The sequence below is a fragment of the Panthera uncia genome, chromosome E1 (genome assembly GCF_023721935.1).
Source record: "Panthera uncia isolate 11264 chromosome E1, Puncia_PCG_1.0, whole genome shotgun sequence".
In the NCBI taxonomy this organism is placed as follows: Eukaryota; Metazoa; Chordata; class Mammalia; order Carnivora; family Felidae; genus Panthera; species Panthera uncia.
The window spans coordinates 35,847,971-35,870,527 of record NC_064814.1 but is presented as its reverse complement, the minus strand read 5'-3'; the positions used below and the strand labels follow the sequence as shown (position 1 = coordinate 35,870,527).

At 38.4% G+C, this 22,557-nt stretch overlaps 1 protein-coding gene across 1 annotated transcript in view; it reads right to left on the bottom strand.

Annotated features, from left to right (window-relative positions):
• The window catches only part of TADA2A (transcriptional adaptor 2A), a 48,774-nt gene that overhangs the window by 14,929 nt on the left and 11,288 nt on the right, over positions 1–22,557 (bottom strand). The window contains 6 exon segments of the mRNA XM_049636552.1: positions 2,844–2,877; positions 2,930–2,956; positions 8,529–8,601; positions 10,014–10,102; positions 11,353–11,510; positions 13,227–13,318. Coding sequence (XP_049492509.1) covers positions 2,844–2,877; positions 2,930–2,956; positions 8,529–8,601; positions 10,014–10,102; positions 11,353–11,510; positions 13,227–13,318 — 473 coding nt within the window.

Below are 22,557 nucleotides of genomic sequence, written 5' to 3'. Positions count from 1 at the left end.
AAAAAAAAAAAATTTTTAAAAGTTCCACTAAATAGCCTAACAACCCCAAAGCTATGGCCTGCTTTGCCACCCATGTTCCAATACTTTCCTGGCTTTAGTCTCATGTTAAGGACATGGGGAATTAGGAGAAAACAGACAGCAAAAGGTTTCCTCAATATAATAGTTCTGGTTCTCTCTTTCCCCAGCCAATTTTTCCATGTTCAGAGTTCTTCAGGGTTCTGTTCTCATCTTTCTTTTCACCCCTTACCTTATTCCTATAAACTCAGCCACTCCTATGGTTCTGGGTACCATCAAAAATATAATCTCACACTCAGATATTTATTTTAAGCTCTAGACCCTATCTGGATATCTCTACTCACATGTCTTCAGTTACAAACTTATACTCTACCTCTTCCCCAAACTCTGCTGTCCAAGACAGAAATCAATGGGACTCTCCCTCCTGTCTCTCCATATCTAGTCAGTGAGTCTTATCTATTCTGAATGCTTCAGTCTCTCAAATTTCTCTCTTCCTATTTGTCCCTAATCCTATTCTTTAGCTTAGCCATCTTGTGTCCCCTAGATCACTTCATGTACTCTTTTTTTTTTTTTTTAATTTTTTTTTCAACGTTTTTTATTTATTTTTGGGACAGAGAGAGACAGAGCATGAATGGGGGAGGGGCAGAGAGAGAGGGAGACACAGAATCGGAAGCAGGCTCCAGGCTCCAAGCCATCAGCCCAGAGCCTGACGCGGGGCTCGAACTCACAGACCGCGAGATCGTGACCTGGCTGAAGTCGGACGCTTAACCGACTGCGCCACCCAGGCGCCCCTTCATGTACTCTTTTAATAACTCCATTCCTACCTTATTCTAATTCAACCCTTCATTTACCCTTCAATTCACCCTTCATTTACCCTTCAATTACCTTCAGGGTAATGTTTTTAAGCATAATCCGCAGGTGTATTTTCCTTGTTGATAATTTTTCAGTGGCTTCCCATCTACTCACTGGAGTTCAAACCCTCGCATATTATATAAAACCTCTTACTGTCTTGAATCTGCCTATTTTCCCAGTCTCATGTCCTACCATTCCCTTATATGCCCTATATACCATGCACGCAAAACAATCTGCCCTAGATCACACAGCTGCTAAGTGCAGAGCAGGTATCCAAACCCAGACAGTCTGGTTCTATGGCCTCGAGTAGGAAAGACACTGAAACCGCCCAACATGTTTACTTTCTCTGTGTTAGTCCGAAATTCTAAATCTGGCTTATCTAACAATGAAATATGTGTTAAAAAAACACTCAGAAGTAAAAAGTCCCACAAGTGTATAATCTGAAGACCCTCTAAAGTTAAGAAATAAAGACCAACCATTAACAGCTCTAGAAGAAAATATGAAGACTACTTAACTTAGCACTATGCTATATTAAACAATTCTTCTTATCCATAATCTACGATTCTGAAGGAAACTTAAAATTTAATGATTTTAGTAGATTCTGGAACTATCTTAACAAGTTGTTAACTTGTTATCTCCTTAGAATTTGTGTAAGTTGAGAGTTTGGTGGGTTTTATTTTAATTACTGAATGTATTCACAGAAGAAAGAGGCTCTAGAGCAAACATAATGACCTGACATGTGTCCTTTGAAAAATAAAATATGCTATTCAAAGGTCAGGTAGTATAATTCTTAACACACCAAGTCTCACAGCAAAGGATTTAGAAGATATGACAATCACATCTTCCAGGATAGTGAGCTTCATTCCAAAATAGAGCCTAGAGCCTCTGTAATACTGATAAACAAAAAAGGTAATAGAATATCATTGCTCATCAGAAGGATGTGTGATACAAATTCAAGTTTACCCTATGGGGGCAATGAATCAACACAGATTTACATGTTATCCTAGAGTAACTTTTAAACCTTATTTTCAAATATGTTCCTATTTGGAACAGACAAGTTAGATCTACTGTAGTTGAACCTCTTCTCCCATTCTATCTCCAGCTACCTTTCCCAGTAGTAGTCCCTGAGGGTACCTCCATGAACAGTCTGAAACCCACTTCTGCTTCCTTGAAACTAGATTTTCAGGCAGGAAAAAAAATGGAACCAATCAAGTAAAACAGTACACAATGGCTCATTAGAATCATCAATTTCTTTCGCCAGTAAAAGCAATAAAAGTTGAACAATGTACAATTCTAATGCACTGTCAATACGGTATCCCTGGATAAGATAATAGAAATAAATTCTGGATACTCCATCCTGACTCATTACTGTGTATCCCACTGCTACCTGCCCTCAAGATAGTCTCAGATTAGAAGGAAGAAATACCAAAATCTAACAAAATCTAATCTATGGGCAAATGTACTATATATGTAGGTAACTTCAATCACTGGGAAATGACCAGGAATATTTTATATAGGCCATTCTGCCTTGAGTCTGAGATAAAAATAACATAAGTTCTAGCTGGGTGATGTGAAGAGGTGAGTGGATGCATCATTTTTTAAAGTTTATGTATAAAGAAATAAGTATTAACTACTATGGATTTTTTGTTCATTTCTAGTAAGTTCAAAAATTAAACAACACTCCTTTATTTTTCCTTACAACTGCCCACAATTAAAAAAAATCAATAATATCAGAATCAAGATTTAAGGCAATGGTTTTCAATTTTTTTTTAGGTAGGGGCACCTGGGCGGTTCAGTTGGTCGAACATCTGACTCTTGATTTCGGCTCAAGTCATGATCTCACGGTTCCTGAGTTCGAGCCCCACAGTGGGCTCTGTGCTGACAGCATGGAGCCTGCTTGAGATTCTCTCTCTCCCTCTTTGCCCCTCCTGTGCTCTCTCTAAAAATAAATAAATAAACTTAAAAAAAAAAAAAACTTTTTTTTTTTTTTTTTTTAAGGCAAGACTCTCTCTATAAGTGAATTCTTGATTTATAGGGCTGTTCCATATAAAAGCCCAAGTACCATGAAATACCCCATATACTGCCATTGCTTTCTAACACACTGCTGTAGAATGATAGGCTCCAGACTGCTATGCTGGTGGAGATGCACTTTACATGCCTGTGTGGTGGAATAGGCAGGTAGGATCAGGGAGAAGGTATGTCTCTAACCAAACACAGGTTTTATATAGGACTCTCTTTTTCATATGAGAAATGGAATTACGTAGTCAACAGTTCAAGGCAGAAAGAGATACCAAAAACAACAACAACACAAAAAACTAAGTAAACAGCTAACACACCCTGAGTATTTATCATGTTCCAAGCTCTTTGTATATCTTATCTCATTTATCTATCTAATAACAAGATGACTTCAATAGGAAAAACATGACTTGAAGGTTCAGTGAAATTATTGGTAATTCTGAAAACACATTTCTGTAATTTTTCTAAGATGTTAACATCTTATCACATTGTTTCCTGAGACTTGGGTGGGAATGACTTAATTAAAACAGGAAAAAGGGGTGCTTGGGTGGCTCAGTCGGTTAAGTATCCAACTCTTAATCTCAGCTCAGGTCTTGATTCAGGGTCATGAGTTCAAGCCCCACTTTGGTGGAGCCTACTTAAAAAAAAACAAAACCCCAAAAAACAGGAAAAAAACAAAGAGACTATGTTACCAAAAAAAAAAAAATCTATAAGTACTGATGATTGGTTTCACTGCTGGATCATTTTAGCAGTTTGAACTGTGCAACTGGTTCTGGAGAACAAAGGGAAGGAAAGGCACACACAGAAACAAATGGAGAACTGGAATTCTCCCAGAGGAAAATGCATATTTGAAGCTGTCTCTTTTCTTTATAAAGCACCCAGATAGCAGCAACTGATTAGAAAATCTCAACTACATGAATAACCCAGGGAGGACCACAGCACAGCAGGCAGACAGAAATGAGAAGGCAGACAATGAAAGAATGAGAATCACTTGGTTCACATTCTACTTAAAGTGGCTGGTAGTTCCAGCAAAGCGGGCAAAGAACCAGAGATCATTAAAAACAAACAAACCCAAACCACCCCTAACCTATTCACTCCTGAAATCTCAGCTTTGGGATAAGAACTGTCTCCCTGTGATTACAATGGGGACTGATAACAAAGTTTCCAAACGGCTAGCCTTAAAATATTTCAAGAAGTGGGCAGAAGTCAGAGGCAGTTCCTTCCCACTGCAGTGTATTTCTAACATTGTTCAAAATAGCTGGCAACATGTCTCTGTTTTCCTGACAGAAGGCACTTACTGCTTGCTTGGCAAGAAAACCAACTCAGAGGCCTTAACTGCAACAAAGCCAATCAAAATCCTGTGCACAAACCTGTGACTCAGGTATTCCCCAGAAGCAAAGCTTTTTAAAAGTCATCTTTCCCAAAAGCTTGTGGTCAAGATGTACACAATTAATTCTGGGAGGGAAGGAAGACTATGTGACCTAATTGTTAAAGTCAGGAACTAGGAAGCCTAGGCAAGTTACTTAAAGTCCTTTGTGCACTTTCCTGAATGTAAAATGAGAAAATACCCACCCCTACTTCTGAGCAATGTGGTGAAGCTATAACAAATGTGACATCTCACAAACACAAACACACAAAAATCCAGCAACAAAAATGCAAGGTTGTAAAGACAATAAGTATAGAACAGTATTAAGAACATAGGCTCTGGAGATGGCTCTGCCACTGGCAGGCTAAATGACCTTAGGCAAGTTACTTGATATTTCCATTCTTTAATTTCCTCATCTATAAAATGGAGATGATGATGATGATGATACTGAACTCACAGAGTTTTGCTAGGATCAAATGAGGTCACATGTGTGTGTGAAAGGTTTAGCATGGCAAACAGTAAGGGCTATATGTAATAGCTATCATTAGTAGTAGCATTTATGTCTAAAATATCACAAAACTTTACATGCTTTACATGCCTTTAAAGGAAAGGGCACTGCCAGTGGGTAGGTAAGTAATATGTAGTGACAAGGCTGGACCTCTGATCTACAAACCATTAAGGGATCTAAAGGCTGATGATATGAGCCAAAGAAGTTAAGGGGGGGGGGGGGAGGCAGGGGAGTATCCATGCTTAGTCAAGAAATTTTGCTGAAATTAGCTTTCCAAAAAGAGGGAGTGTAAACTGTCCTAATGGGCAACCCTATGAAGCGGGGAAAACACCAACCCAACACATAGCAAAGAGCTCATAACGCCTGTTGCTTGCCTAGGTTATGGGACAGCAATTAGAAGATGCTGCACTCAGGATTTTAGAGCCTGTGAAGCCCTGGGAAAGGGGAATCCATAAACCTAGGAGATATTTTCCCAAATGAAAGCAGACTAGGGGGAGATGGCCTCCCAGAGAAAAGGTACAATACTGTGTCATCTGCACTGAGATCCCAAACGTACCATGATACAGTAGAGTGCCAAGTTATGTCTTCTGCATCTCTCTTTCTGAACCAATAATTTCTGCTTATTTCAGTAAAATATATGATGGTGTCATTTAGGGATCCCAGAACTTCCTTATTTTCTTCCTTAGACACTGCTTCACCTGCAGTATCCTCTCCAGGCCCAGCCTTCTGGTATGGCTGGAATGCAATTAACCTCCATTGTGTCCCAGGCCTCTATAATGGACCATTCAAACCCATCATATTAGACAAATTCCATGAATCATAGCAAAAGTCTTTGGGTGATGAAAAGGGCTTGGTGGCATCAGCTCTGGCAAAGAATATAAAACCTAGCCAGTCTGTTTCCTTGCAGTAGTTATGTAAGTGAGGGAACATAAAAGGAATGTTATTAATGCTCAGTAATATTGAAAATATAATGGTGTAATGGAATGGTAATAATACCAATCTCAATTATGTGCCATCTTTCATTGGAGACATTCACACTCTGACTAATCAGTGTTACCCCTTCTTTACAGGCAGTGGACACAAAGAAACAGCAAGCAAGATTGCAAGGACTTGCCCAAGATCACAGTGACTCAGAAGCAAGCCTGAGGTAGAATCACTGCACAAAATATGTGCCCCTCTCTCTGTTCTAAGTACACTTAAAAAGCTCCTTCTTGTTCCTTCTTGAGTGTTTGTAGGCTCCAGTCCCTCCCCTTCATGGAGTGTTCTGGGAGAAAGCATTCAGCTCAGGGACCATACAAATGTCACACTGGACAGAGGGTCACGCTGCCAGAGGAGAGAATATAAGAACTCTAGAGCCATAAGCAAAGCATTCTTTTGTGGTACCAGCATGTCATCCCTCAGATCTCAAGCACTGCCAAACTTCTTTCAAATGTTAACATCTTTTAAAAAGCACCCATCTAGGGGCACCTGTGTGACTCAGTCAGTCAAGCATCCAACTCTTGATCTTGGCTCAGGTCATGATCTCATGGTTGGTGAGTTTGAGCCCTGTGTCAGGCTCTGTGCTGACAGCACTGAGCCTGCTGGGGATTCTCTCTCTCTTTCTTTCTCTCTCTCTCTCCTCCTCCTCTTCCTCCTCCTCCCCTGCTTGTGCTTTCTCTTTCTTAAAATATGTAAATAAACTTAAGAAAAAAAAAAAACAAACACCCATCTCAACATCTTATAGTTCCCTACTAGGCAGAGGGAAAAAGGAGGCAGGGATTATTATTTACATTGTGTTACAGCTGCTTTATATGTAACAATCAGTAACTGATGTTTCGATTCTAATTCAAATTAACTAGAATCAAATGACTTACAAGGCTGTAGAAATTGTAGGAAGAACACAAATCAAGTATGTTATAGGTCTGAAATGCTAACTGAAATAAGAATTATTAATCAATAGCTTCTTTCTGATTTTTTCCTGTTGCCCCCACTAATTACAGAAAGAACCACAAAAGCACCAGAAGAAACTGCAAATCTTGCTTCTACAAAGAATGAAGAGTGAAATTAAATACCAACCATTACTACCGTTTTCTTGATAATGTTGAAGCTAAAGAATTTGAAGACCTTGGAGAAGTGACTTGGCAAATCTTTGACATAGCTGAGCCATTATTGGCATAAAAAATTCTGACTTTCAAAAGCAGGTATTTTTGAATAGTACCTCAAAGGCTGATGTTTATGTAGCTTTTTTGTTTTTTGTTTTTGCATTAAGAATAAGAAAGATACAAGCCAGGAAACAATACAATTAATGAAAACTGGTATGTATTAGAAATACTGAACGGCAATTTGCACATTGTGTTCAAAGAGACACCAGATGAGGTGAGAAAGACCATCACACGAGTTACTAGGCTTGAAAAGAAGGCTGACATGGAAGACTGAACAAATACTGTGTCATCATCTAGTGAACACTCAAGTGGTTTGCTTTCAAGCTTTCCTCTTTTAGTTCCATCCATATCACTTCAACTTTCCTTAAAGTTGTGTGGGAGAAAAGGGGACGAATGAAATTTTGAGAAGAGAACAGCTTAAGAAATATGTAGACAGCAAATCCTGAACATAAAATTTTTATGAAGACTCTTTCTGGTCCCAGCTCTGGTGTAACAAATACCTAAATAGTTCTTCTATGGAGAGAAGAATGAAATTCCCTTTCTAGTGACAGAGTCCCAGTTAATGCATCATTAAAACCTGATTTACAAGTCAACAAGGATTCTACTTGCCTTTACTGCCTGGGATACAGATTTAAGAGAAACAATGGGGGCACCTGCATGGCTCAGTTGGTTAAGCATCCAACTTTGGCTCAGGTCATGATCTCCCAGTTCAGGAGTTTGAGCCCAGTGTTGGGCTCTGTGCTGACAGCTTGGAGCCTGGAGCTTGCTTCAGATTCTGTGTCTCCCTCTCTCTCTGCCCTTCCCCTGCTTATGTTCTTTCTCTCTCTCTCTCAAAAATTAATAAACATTAAAAAGTCTTAAAAAAAAAAAGAGAGAGAGAAACAACGAAGATGCTGTTTGGGAAATACAGAATCCAAGGAAGCATTATTCACCTACTGTACCACATAATTCTGGAACAAAATGAAAGAAGATTGGGGATTATTTTAAATATATAGTTCAATGTACATGGAAAGAGGAAAAAAAAAGAGATTCAATGAAAGTCTAACCATCACTTTTAAGAGCCCTGTTGGCATTAAGTACTAACATTTTAACAAAAGAATTGACATAAATCCTTAGACTGACTAATCTTAGATGAGAATTCAGAAGTGCTAAAAATTCAACAATTCTGAGAAACAAGAAATTCCCAATCTTGGTCTAAAAAACCTCAAGGAAATTCCATTCTTTTTCTCTGCTATGGGAAATTTGGGGTAACACATTTATAGCGAGCATCTAGCACCATCAGTTGCTACTGAAGTCCCAAGGTGTTCACACTGATTCCTTTCCTTCTAAGGGGGCAGTGAGAGCCATTCAACCTCAGTGTAGGTTCGCCTCAGTCAAAAGAAAGATCACACAGTCCAAGACTGGGAACCAGCTATCATTACATGATACTCTCATCATTATCACAAATGATCTTTTTTATTGAGGTCAAAAAACAACAACAGGATAAATTTAGCAACTTAACCACCAGATTTTGACTCCCATAAGGGCAGGGAACATGTTTTATTCATCCTTATATTCCTAGCACCAACACAACACAGTGTCACCATGTACTTTACAATCAATAAAAATATTTGCTAAAATAAAATGTTACCATGTAAAATGTCCGAGTCATCTTCAACAAAATCGATGTCTCTCAAGTCCCATTCTGCATAATTGTCAAACTCCTGTTTGGGGAAAAAAAATTCCCACCCCAAACCCATCAGCACTGAGTAATGGCTTCACAGTAGCCATGCTTTAGAAGCAAACAGAAAATAAATAAACACTTGTTAAAAAGCACTGAATGGAGGGGCGCCTGGGTGGCTCAGTCGGTTGAACATCCAACTCTTGATTTCGGCTCAGATCATGATCCCGGGGTTGTGGGGATCAAGACCTGCATTGGGCTCTGTGCTGAGCATGGAGCCTGCTTGGGATTCTCTCTCCCTCCCTCTACCCCTCTCCCTGCTCATGCTCTCTTTCTAAAATAAAAAATATATATTAAAAAAAAAAAAAAGACTGAATGGAATACAAGGTTAGGATACTACTATAAGAAATAGGAAGTCATGGGAAAAATCTTGAGACTTTCAGGCAGTAGAGACAGCAAAAATATGAGAAAGTTATGAATCCAAGAATAAAGCCAAACCTAGTACACTAAAAATTAAAAGTAGTCTGTTCATAAAATCTAAACTCTGAATGTGTCATCAAGTATTTAGATAAGAAAATTATCTGCATTAATTCATTTACCTTTTTACTACCTTCTGAAGGCTCTATTTATTTGATAATATTGCTTACATAGTTTAATGGGTAGATGTTTATATTCTACTCAATGAGTACAATTTGTAGGAGCAGTATTTATGGGGTAGCTCTACAGTAACAGCTGCCATAAACAAAATGCTAACCTGGGTAGGGCTAGCAAAATTATTTGTAGTTTGCTAAACTTTCAAATTATCTCCAGCAGCACTGTAACTGTGGCTCAGATGATAAATCAAGAGACTTGTAATTACTTTCACATGGCTTTTAACTCCATGGGTGAACAAGTAACATAAAGTTTTTATCTACATTCATCATTCTTTATACACTTGTGAATACAAAACAGAGGTCAGCCCACTGTAGCCTCTGGACCAAATTCAACCCACTGCCTGTTTTTGTAAATAAAGCTATATTGGAGTATAGGCATGTTTGTTTGTTTACATATTATTTATGCCACTTTTACACAATAATGGCAAAGTTTAGTTACAAGAGAGACTTTGTGGTCTGCAGAAAGTATTTACTATCTGGTCCTTAAAAGAAAAAGTGTGCCAACCCTTGATCCTGCACAACTTTGAAACCCCCTAAGGGTGGAATGAGAACCAGGAACCCAATACCTATTAAGGAAGGGTGAGCCAACACCCTGCAACCTAAGAAATAGGTTTTTGGTCTGAAGAACTTTTACATTTTACATGTGAACATGTTTACAAATGAGAAAAGGTACTCAAATGGAAGAAAATGGCTGCCTAAGGCCCTACAAATTACAGTGCTTCAAAAATCTCTTTTTCACTGGTATGGAACCTGTAGGGAAGAGATATACGCCTCATGCAAAACAAAAACAAGTTTCTCCTACCTCGATGAAATCTGCTCGAGCTGGCATGTACCCTGCCATGTCCCGAGAAAGCAAGGAGTCAAAGGTAGGTCGGGGAGGGTCATCTGTAGCTGGAAGAATTTAGGTTTTCTTAGTTACTTAATAAAGTACTGGCATGAAAATGTGACACAGAAATAGTCTTCATTTACACTCTGAAATTTTTTTGTTTGGAGAAAAACAGTGTCTGAGAGAATAAATAAAATTCAAAAGATTTTTATAAATGGAAAAGTGATAAAGATAAAGTATAATGGAAACAGACTGATTCCTTAAAAAGGAAACTAAGACTTAGGGAATTCTCTAAATAAAATGGGGAATTCCCTCTGATCTGTACTTGCTTAACGTAAGAGAAAACCAAGGATCTTTTCTTTTATATTATAGAACAAAAGTTATTTATCCTGTCTGCTTCAGCTCCCTTACCCTTCAAGAACAATTTCAATTTACAAATCTCACCCAACTGGGAAGCAAAAAACCCCCACAGGATTTGGAAGTTAGTTGGAGTTGGGTCCCAGTTCTATCTGCTAGTCCCATGAGGCACAAATTTAACCTTTCTGAATCTCAGTTTTTCATGTATAAAACAAAAGCACTTGCTCTGCTATCTCACTGGGTTCCTATGAGGAACAAATGATCTAATGGATTTGAGAACAAAATGCTAATATCCAAAGTGTTTTCCAAATAGGTATCATCAGGCTTTGAGTCAGTCAGCTATGAAACCATTTCTAGAGTATGAGGAAAGGGGTGGGGGGTCATGGTGGTGGTGAAGAAACATTCAGATCTTATTACTTGTGCTCTGGGAGCCATTTAGGAAGGATGTCCATTTATAATTCAACACAGGTTTAGTTATGTTTTGTTAGAAGACCCATGAGTCCCTTAGCCACATGAGATTTTTTTTTTTTAATTAGCTATTACTACCACAACTAAATGAAGTAAATAAGACATTATTTCTTGGACTTAACACTGGGATGATTAATAATGAGTTCAATACTGGACTCTCCTAAGTAACTAATATCTATAATCATAAACCCTCCAAAGCTTGGAAGATTGGTTCATTTTGGACATCTCATCTCCAAGAAGCATTAATGTTGACTGAATATTCACAACCCTTAGAGTGGGTGGGACACCACTGCAGATCTGGGCACCATGATTTCCAGTATAGAACTCCAGTCCCTCCTTAGCCCATTATAGCCTTGACTCTTAGGAACTGCCATGCCAACTCCTCCCATCTTCCATAAGCTCTTTACTTGCCCAAACCACTATTTATCTGCTACTGCAACAGGGCCCAAGGTGAGCTAAGTATCTCTTACCGATACCGGGAGGCACTTACACAGAAATGGAATGGCTGTATCAGCAGTTTTTGCCTCCTCTGCTTGCTTCAGGTTCAGGAGGGTAGATGCAAACAGAGGGTTATTGATGAAATGCTTCATATAGTGTTTTTCACACTCTTCCTTGGTCTTGGTGCACATCTGATTGGCTACATCCTGCCTACAGGATTGTGAGAAAAAGAGAGGTTTGTTCTTTCCAAATTTTAAGTCCCATCTACATAATGTCTGGAATTTGATACCTCCAAACCAACATCATGGAGATATCAGCAGAACAACAAAAGAAATATAAGCCCAATTTTGGTGTAAACTGACATGCTAAATCTTGCTATTCCAAGATACAGAAACAATATCCGAAAAACCCTTTCCTTTCTACCAAAAAAAAGGAAGATCACTAGAAAATCTGTAGATTTCCATGTGAGCTAGGCCTCAGGAAAAGAATTGCTATCATAAGCCACTTTAGAACATTCATAATGTACATAAGTACAGTTTTATATTTGCATAATGTTTTATATTTTACAAAACACTTCACATCAACAAACATTTCTTTACTAGAGTGCCTATGATAGGCCAAGCACTAAGCTAGAAACACTCACAACATAAGTTAATCCTTGCGTTATCCATGTAGTGTTGAGTACTTCCTATCATCTCACTTTCACAGAGAAAATATTAGGCCCAAAGAGATTAAAAAACTTGCTCAAGAAAATTAAACACATAAATGCACAAAACCAGAATCTATACTTCAGAATGCTGACTCCTACGCTCAGATGATGGAGAGGTAGAGGTAAAAGCTCTCCAGTTCCCTCTCAACCCCTTTCTTCTCCAGCACTTAACTTGTCCTTTTCCTATGCTCTGCTTTGTGTACTCCAATCATCTGTATGTATATTTTGATTTTCCTCCTGGACTATAAGCTTCTTGAGGACAGGATACATGTCATAATTTTTAGCTCTACCACCTTCACCACCAGGCTTCGTGTCTTACCCACAGTTGATAGAGAAACAATAGAAATTATTCACGAGAAATTATCTTAACTCCCTAAGCTTCAGATTATTTGTGAACAAAATGAAGTTTTGTTTGGAAGTTAGTTGGAGTTGGGTCCCAGTTCTATCTGCTAGTCCCATGAGGCACAAATTTAACCTTTCTGAATCTCAGTTTTTTCATGTATAAAACAAAAGCACTTGCTCTGCTATCTCATTGGGTTCCTATGAGGAACAAATGATCTAATGGATTTGAGAACAAAATGCTAACATCCAAAGTGTTTTCCAAATAGATATCATCAGGCTTTGAGTCAGTCAGTGTTATCTACTTCACAAAATGAAATCATCAGTGTGAAAATATTCCCAAAAGGTAAAAATGCAAGTGGTAATATTATTAGGTGGCACTGCCTCCTAGGGCAACACCAATTAGGGCTATTCAGTTCTGCTAGGCTTGGACTGACATAGGTATTTGCAAGCTAAAAACAGGGAATGTGAATAAGAAGTCTCCCAAACTCAAGTCTCAAGTAAACTATGGCCATCTACCTAAAGTCTGACTCACTTAAATGATAAGGATATCTAGAGTCAAGAAAAATTCATGCAATTAGAAAGGAGAACTAATATGTCTCAACTTCCGTACTATTCAGAGAGAAATAACCAACCTTCCCCCTGTTGATATAAACCAAAGTGGCCTTTTAGAACTGCCTAGTTATGGACAACTAAACACACCATGTCCCTGTGAGGCATTTCAGAGTAGAAGAGAACTTATCTCTAAGTCATGAATCAATAGGAAAGTAACATACGGCTCCCAAACTCCTCTTTCTAAGACTCCTCCCTTTACCCTTCAACAGCACCTTCTTCTTGGAGCCCACTGGGCAGGACAATCCTTAATACCAAGCTCTTACCAATTTCCAAAGCCACAGTCCATCACAGCTTCTAAAAGGGCCATTTCTTCTTGAGCAGTCCAGCTGGGGTCAAGAACAGGAAAATCTGAGGTCTAAGGAGGAAAAAGTTTTGCCTAAGAACAGATATAGAAAGGGAACCCAGCAAACTGAAATGTAATGCTAATTCATACTTAAATGACTGTCATTCTCATGGTTTTGAGAGGTTCCTAAAGTACATTCTTCTTCTTTTTTTTATATGTTTATTTATTTTGAGAGAGAGAGAGAGACCACGAGCAGGGAAGGGATAGAGAGGAGAGAGAGAATCCCAAGCAGGCCCTAAGAGCTGTCAGTGCAGAGCCTGACGCAGGGCTTGAACTCATGAATTGGGGCTCGAACTCACAAGTTGTGAGATCATGACCTGAGTGGAAATCAAGAGTTAGCTGCTTAACCTACTAAGCTACCCAGGTGTCCCCTGAAGTACAATCTTATGAGTTGTCCATCTCCCTCACCTCTATTTCCACCATTTGCTAAAGAGTTTCCAAGAAATATTATCACTCATAAATGCCATGTAACTCATGTAGAGATATATATTTTTTAAACTTAGCACAAAGGTAAAGATAAATATTATACTATACTCCCACTCAGCTACAAAAGAGGGCAACACAAATATGTACGTATTTATATTTTTCTTATAATGGAAGAATAAACCTTACATTAAAAAAAAGGTTACCTATGGCAAAGGGAGGGAGAAAACAAGGTGAAAAGGACAAGGATAGAAGCTAAACCTCTCTGAATATTCCTTGTTTTGAGATCTGACTGAAATATATACATTGGATGCTAATTACTAAATTTAAAATCCTAAGAATCAGTGGCACCTGGGTGGCTCAGTCGGTAAGCATCCGACTCAGCTCAGGTCACGATCTCGCGGTTTGTGAGTTCAAGCCCCACGTTGGGATCTGCGCTGACAGCTCGGAGCCTGGAGCCTGAATCAGATTCTGTGTCTCCCTCTCTCTCTGCTCCTCCCCCACTCACACTCTGTCTCTCTCTCAAAAATAAATAAACATTAAAAATAAATAAAATAAAATCCTAAGAATCAAAAGCAAAATGTAACAAAGAAACATATGAATTAATTTAAAGGCATAATCAAAGAAAGAAACTATCCCAAAAAACTTTAAAACACAGTGATTTCATTATACATCTCTAGTAGAATACACCTTAAAAGTAAAAAGAACTGCCAAAAAAAAATCTTGCGGCACCTGGGTGGCTTAGTTGGCTGACTCTTTATTTCGGCTCAGGTCATGATCTCACGGTATAAGATTCAGCCCTGTGTTGGGCTAGGTGCTGGGAGGGAAATGGCTTAAGGTTCATATTCTCTCTCTCTCTCTCTCTCTCTCTCTCTCTCTCTGCCCCTCCCCCACTCACATGTGCACTCCCACACACTTTCTCTCTCTCTCTCAAAAAAAAAAAACTGTTTGCAATAGCATTGGTCTAGTTTTTCTGAGATTATTTTACGCGGATGTGTTATGGGATAAAGCAAAGCAAGTAATTGTGCTGTGGGTTAAAAGGATATAAGATCTATGAGATTATGTAAAAACCTTATAATCTTATATTTGAATTGAAAGTTTTAGTATCAACTTACGATATATTTTGTCTCAAAAGAATAACTTCCTAACACTGTTCAATGAAAAAATCCAGAAACAATGACCAACCCAGTAGCAACAAACACCTCTAATGCGCAGTATGCAGCCACTAAATACTATTCCCCACGAAAGGAAACAGGATTCTTTAAAGAAAGACCTGATTCTAAGTTAGAAAATGTACCAGATGAGACCAGAATATTTTGTCATAATGAACAGCAAAGACACTCAAAGACTACAAGAGTCATGTCAAAAAGATTTGCAAGCCAACTTGTAGATGCTCCCATTAACCATTTTGAGCATTAATAAGGATAATAACTGCAAAGGAATGACAACTCTTCTAAATATCTAGAAGATGCCAGGGAATCAACTCATACTTTCAAACCTAGAACACAAAGGGAAATAATGTTATTTATCCTGCCTTTCTTGTACAAACTTTACCTCAGGGTAACCACATAATGATGAGGTGTTTCTTTTTACAGAATTGTTTTATCTCATAAATTAAGAGTGCTAGGATTAAAAAGATAACTATTTTGCAATCCCTAATGAACAGATCTACACAGTGATCATAAATAAACCTGATGTAGCCGCTATATGTAACTACCAATTTATAGGAAACACAGAACACAGAAAAATATGTTAATCAGCAAAATCCAAACTGTACTAATATCTGTAAGACAAAGAACTCATATTTTTAAAAAAAATCAAATAAACCAAAAGAAACAAGAGAAAGAGTGAGGGTAGGGGAGAGGGAGAGGGAGCACCCACAGAATAGAAAACAGGTAAGAGGGGTGCCTGGGTGGCTCAGTGGGATAAGTGGCTGACTTCAGTTCAGGTCATGTTCTCTCAGTTCGTGAGTTTGAGCCTTGCATTGGGTTCTGTGGTGACAGCTCAGAGCCTGGAGCCTGCTTCGGATTCTGTGTCTCCCTCTCTGCCTCTCCCCCACTTGTGCTCTCTTTCTCTCAAAAGTGAATAAACATTAAAAAAGAAAAAGAACATGTAAGAAACAACCAATTGGAATTATGGACCTCATTTGTAATCCAATGAAAACACACTGCAGAAGTTAAAAACATGTATGATGCCACTACACACTCACGAAACCCACTAAAAAAGCTAAAAGTTGGCAAGCATGTCGGTCGAACAATCAGAATTCTCATTCACTGCTAGCAGAGGTATAAAACACTACAACTACTCAAGAAACTTTCTGACAGTTTCTTAAAAAGTTAAAAATGTACAATCACTTATTCTATGACCCAGAAATTCCAGTCTTAAGCATTTATCCAAGAAAGACAAAAATATATGTCCACAGAAAGCCTTATACAAGAATGTTCATCATCTGCAACTACATGGATGGAACTGGAGGGTATTATGCTAAGTGAAATTAGTCAGAGAAAGACAAAAATCATATGACTTCACTCATATGAGGACTTTAAGAGACAAAACAGATGAACATAAGGGAAGGGAAACAAAAATAATATAAAAATAGGGAGGGGGACAACACATAAGAGACTGTTAAATATGGAGAATAAACAGAGGGTTACTGGAGGGGGTGTGGGAGGGGGGATGGGCTACATGGGTAAGGGACATTAAAGAATCTACTCCTGAAATCATTGTTACACTATATGCTAACTAATTTGGATGTAAATTTAAAAGAATAAAATTAAAAAAAAAAAAAAGAATGTCAATAACAGCTTTATTCATAAAAGCCCCAAACTAGGCAAAGCCCAGGTAACCATCAACAGTGTCATATTCATAACAGTGTCATATTCATGGAATATTATTCAGTAATAAAAAGGAATGAACTACTATACACAATATGAACAAATCTCAAAAATATGCTGAAGGAAACCAGAAACAAGAGTACATACAATATGAATCCACTTATATGCAGTTCTAGAATATGCATAACTGATCTATGGTGATAAAAACCAGAACAGTAATTATTTCAGGGGCAGAGAAGGGAACAGAGATATTTTTAAAAAGCTTTTATGACATGACTGGGAAACATGAAAAGTGACTGAATTACTTTTAAATTTTAGAGAGATCTAGTAAAACATTTATAGATGAACTGGTATGAAATCTGAGGGATCTGCTTCAAAATAATCTGGAAAAGTGGGAGTTTAGATGAAACAACATAGGCTATGAGTTGACAGTTTAAGAGGTAGTTAACAATCACATCCTGGTGCAGTCCCTTCTCACTTAATATGGGCTGGACCTGTGACTTGCTCAAGGCCTGGCCACTTCCATTTTTGTGGTCTTGGGAGCCCTGCACCACCATGTAAGAAACCTAGCTTCTTTGCTGGAAAGACCAGGTGTATAGGCCACGTGGGGAGGAAGAAGCCCTAAGGCTACCTGATGAAGTAACAGTTAAGATGTCCCAGATGACTCCTAACCAAGCCATTCTGAGGTGCCAGCAGTGGTGTGAAAAAAGCCCCATGGACTTCCAGCCTCAAACACATCATGTGGAACTGAAAGCCACCCTCACTGTGTCCAATCTGAATTCCTGACTCTTAGTTATTTTACACCACAAAGTTTTGAAGTAACTATTCGGTAGCAACAGATAACTGAAACATATTCTATTTTAGTATACACATAAAATGTTCTATAAGTTTTTTTAAAAAGGTGACACAAGAGATCTTCAGATTTCACAGGCATTCAGAAATTGTTATACCTTTTGCTGATGACCAAAAAAAAATTTCTGTGATTTGTGAAATTACACTGCTATAAGCAATACGTTTTTATCTGAGCGCATACTATGAATATGCCCAGCACATGAGGTACCAGAAGATCCAAAAGAGAAGCCTAAATCATACATTCAGAGTCTATGTCTATATTCATAATAATCAATCTGGCAAGTATCATAATAAATACATATGACAATTCATGGTTGAAGAGCCTGTTATTTCTAAAACAGTATTTAGAATATTAATTAGCCCTCACGAGCTTTACTGTGAGAAAAGACTTTCTATACCAAATAAATAAATAAATAGGCATAAGATAGTTTTCTTAAAGTTGAATCAGTGTTATTCAAATCCCGAACCCAATCTCAGCCTTACTAACCAGAATCTCTAAGAGCAGGGTCTAGGAATCTATAATTTGAAGAAGCTCCCAGGTGATTCTTAGGCACCAAAGTTTAAGATCACTGGTATAAAGGGTGTGGCAGAAGGAGCTGCCTTGACTTATTCAAGGTTCTAAGAATTATAAGACAAAAATAGGCATAGAACTCAGAAATCTTGATTAATGCACCACCTACCACAGCATGAGTAACTTCCAAAAATACAGCACTGTGAGATGACAAAAGTACTAAAAAACCATTTAAAGTTTTCGGTGGTTTCAAATGAAAAAAAAAAGGAAAAAATCAGGTTTTTAGTGGCTTCATGTGTAGAAAGCCAAAATTTGGTCATCAATCTTACAGAAGGAAAGATTCTTCTTTTCCTTATCTGGGAATAGATAAGACTGCAGGAAAAAAGGGGGTATTAGGAACCTCCAAAAACTCCCCAAAGGGCAGAATTCTGAAATGTGTTTGTATGGGTGTTGAATATGTGAGAAAAGGATGATGTAATCAGAAGAATTAATTGGACTTAGAGTGAAATTTAGTGCTTTCAGCATTATGGGCAAGGTGCCCAGAACAGCTAGAGAGAGCTCATGGTCACTTTTCATACAGTGGATAACCATCAATCTACCCTGCCTACACTAAATTATCTTTTAAGGAATTGTTTTCACAATTCAAATGAATAAATCTGTTTCGGTTCCAGGCATTTTGGTGTGAATATGAGAAAAATAAACCACCTTTCTAAAGATCTGATATGTTAGTGAAATGAACTCAAAGTCATAGATAGCTTGACCATATTTTCCCAACGCTTCATTTATTTTGCAATGACAAAAGAGGAAAAAAAATTTCATATGAGAAGATGTTTCACATCATATCTTATCAGAGAAATGCCAACTAAAAGAGATGCCACTATATGCCTATCAGAATGGCCAAAATGCATAACAATGACTGGTATGAAATGCAGGCAAAGATGTGGAGCAACAGGAACTCTCATTGTTGCTGGTGGGGATGCAAAATGATACGGACACTTCGGAAGTCAAGTTTGGCGGTTTTCTTACAAAACTAAACATACTCATACATGTGATCCAGCAATTGCACTCCTTTGTATTTACTCAAAGGAGTTGAAAACTTATGTACACACAAAAACTTGTACATGAATGTTCATAACAGCTTTATTCACAATTGCCAAAACTTGGAAGCAACCAAGATGTCCTTCAGTAGGTGGATGGATAACCTGTGGTATGTCCAGACAATGCAGTATTTTTTAATTTTTTTTAACATTTATTTATTTTTGAGAGAGACAGAATGCGAATGGGTTAGGGCAGAGAGGGAGACACAGAATCGGAAGCAGGCTCCAGGCTCTGAGCTGTCGGCACAGAGCCCGATGCAGGGCTTGAGAACTCACGAGCTGTGAGATCATGACCTGAGCCAAAGTCAGATGCTCAACTGACTGAGCCACCCAGGAGTCCCTGACAATGCAGTATTATTTAGTGCTAAAAACAAAAACAAATAAGCAATCAAGCCTGAAAAGACATGGAGGAAACTCAAACAAGTATTATCAAGTGAAAGAAGTCAATTTGAAAGACCATATACCATAGGATTCCGATTTTAAGACGTTCTGGGAAAAGCAACTCAAAAACCATAGAAACTGTAAAAAGATCAGTGGTTGCCAGAGGTGGGGGGTCGGGGTAATGGATGAACAGGCAGGACACAGAGGATTTTTAAGGCCATGAAACTACTCTGTAAGACATTATAACGGTGGATATGTGACATTATATATTACATTACAGAATGTACAACACCAAGTTGTAATATATATGTTACAGAATGTACAACACCAAGAGTGAACTCTGATGTAAATATGCACTCTGGATAATAATGCAGTGTTAATGTAGGTTCATCAGTTATAATAAATGTACTACTCTGATGGGGGATGTTGTTAATGGGAGAGGCTATGCATGGGTGGGGGCAGAAGTATACGGGAAATCCCTATACTTTCTACTCAATTTTGCTGCAAACCTATAAATACTCCATGAAACAAAGTCTAATATAAAAAAAAATTATTCCAGGGGCGCCTGGGTGGCTCAGTGGGTTGGGCGGCCGACTTCGGCTCAGGTCATGATCTCACGGTCTGTGAGTTCGAGCCCCGCGTCGGACTCTGTGCTGACAGCTCAGAGCCCGGAGCCTGTTTCAGATTCTGTGTCTCCCTCTCGCTGACCCTCCCCTGTTCATGCTCTGTCTCTCTCTGTCTCAAAAATAAATAAATGTAAAAAAAAAAAAAATTAAAAAAAAATTTTATTCCAAATCTTACAATGAGTGGAGAAACTATTTAGAAGACTGAAAGTGTTAAGAGAGAGATAGCCGAAGTCTAGCCAGTTGGTTGCCAAGAACTCTTACTAAGGAGCATTTAATTAATTATGGACCAGGCTCTGAGTCTCACCATTGTAGGCCCAGAAACTCATCTTAAACAGGACCCCACAAATAATCAGACTCAGAGATGCTAAAATCCACCCTTTCTAAACTTTTAAGAGACTGAAGTAGATACATTATGGCACTTTGGTAGGCAGAATTCCAAAGATGTGCCCCTTTCCTCCCAAGATTCCTGATCCCTCATTATTCAATCAAATACTAACTAGATACTGCTGATGGGATTATGCTGATGGGATTAAGGCACTAATCAGTTGACCTTAAAATAGGGAGAGCAGCCTGGATAATTCAGGTGGGCCCAATGTAATCACAGGAGCCTTTAAAAGTAAAAGATGGAGGGGCGCCTGGGTGGCTCAGTCGAATAAGCAGGGACTCTTGGTTTTGGCTCATGTCATGGTCTCATGAACTGTGAGCTCTGAATCAAGCCCTGCGTGGTGCTCTGTGCTAACAGCACGGAGCCTGCTTGGGATTCTCATTCTCTCTCTCTCTCTCTCTCTCTCTCCCCTCTCTGCTCCTCCCCTACTCACACTCTGATCTCTCTCTCTAAATAAACATACTAAAAAAAAAAAAAAAAAAAAAAAAAAAAAAAAAAAAAGGGGGGAAAAAAGGGGGAGCTGGCGGGTTTTGTTGGAAGAAGAAGAGACTCTTAATCTTGAGGTTGTAAATTCAAGCCCCTTGTGTGTAGAGATTACTTATAATAAATAAATAAAATTTCCTTTAAAAAAAAAAAAGAAGAAGAAGGGAGGCAGGAGAGTTGGAGAGATTCAGCAAAGATAGGCAGGAGAGGTCAGAGAGGCTCTAGGCATTTCATCAATAACCCTCAAGAACTCCTGGCCATTGCTAGCTTCAAATATGGAGGAAGTGAGGCCTCTAGAGGCCTAGAACAAGCCCGGGCCAATAGCCAATTAAGGGAAGAGAGTAGCATCAGTCCTAAAACCTCAAGGCAGTGAATACTGTCAATAACCTGAGTGAGAATGGAAGCAGATTGGAAGCTGACTGGAAGCAGACTTTCTCCCAATGCATCTAGATAAAAGCCCAGGCTGGCAATACCCTCATTTTGACATTATGGGACCTATAGCAAGCTGGGTGAGCTTAATGGCCTACTGACCTACAGAATTGCAAGATGATAAATTTGTGTTGTCTTAGGCCACTTAATTTCTGATAATATGCTATGGCAGCAATAGAAAACTAACACAAATATCAATGGATTAATCCACAATGTGAAATTATTACTGTTAAGATGCCTAGCCAGTCTTCTTTCTTGTAAGAAAAAGTCAATGGGAGAGCAAATGTAAGAAAACTACTTGGTGAACTAAGAGTAATGTTCTAATAACTGACAAAACTATCTTGACAAAGATACATATACCTGCAAGGTAGACCATATATTCATTTTTGCTTATTAAAGGGCCCACTCCTCTGACTAGAACTTGGAAGGACACTACCAGCATCTGCCTCTCATTCTTTCTTTAGAGGTGGCAATACAACCAATCAAGTCACTGCCAAGTCTTATTCTGGCCTATAAGCCAGTCTGTCTCTTCAAAGTAATTTTGTGTTTTAAACCATTCACTTTATGTTCATTTTATAACTTAACTCTCAGAGGGTAACTAATTCTTCCAATGCAAGAGGAGGGAGTGCCAGACATAAACTTCACTACTGCCCACAGGAACCACATGGTATCATTAACCAAAACACAGCAACAATACATTCACTATATGTTCATCAATAAACCTAAAATGCCCTATACCTCTTAAACTTACATCAGTAAAACTCAGTAAGTATTTTTTTTTTCATTTTTAAATTTTATTTATTTATTTTGGGGTAAAGTTTGTTTGTTTATTTATTTTGAGATAGAGTTCAAACACGGAAAAGGGCAGAGAAAGAGGAGAGAGGGAATCCCAAGCAGGCCCTGTGCTGTCAGTGCAGACCCTGACTCAGGGTTCAAACCCATGAACTGTGAGATCATGACCTGAGCTAAAACCAAGAGTCAGACGTTTAACTGACTGAACCACCCAGATGCCCCTACTTTTTTTTTTTTTTTTATAATCTTTAAAACTATTTAACATAAACTCTACCTTCAACATGGGGCTCGAACTCACAACACCAAGATCAAGAGTCATGCTCTACTAACTGAGCCAGCCAGGTGTCCCTCAATAAGTACTCTTAAATTCTTTTTAAATTTGAAACAAAAATCTGAGTATATAAAATGATTTTTTGACTTAAATGCCTTAGTAGATCC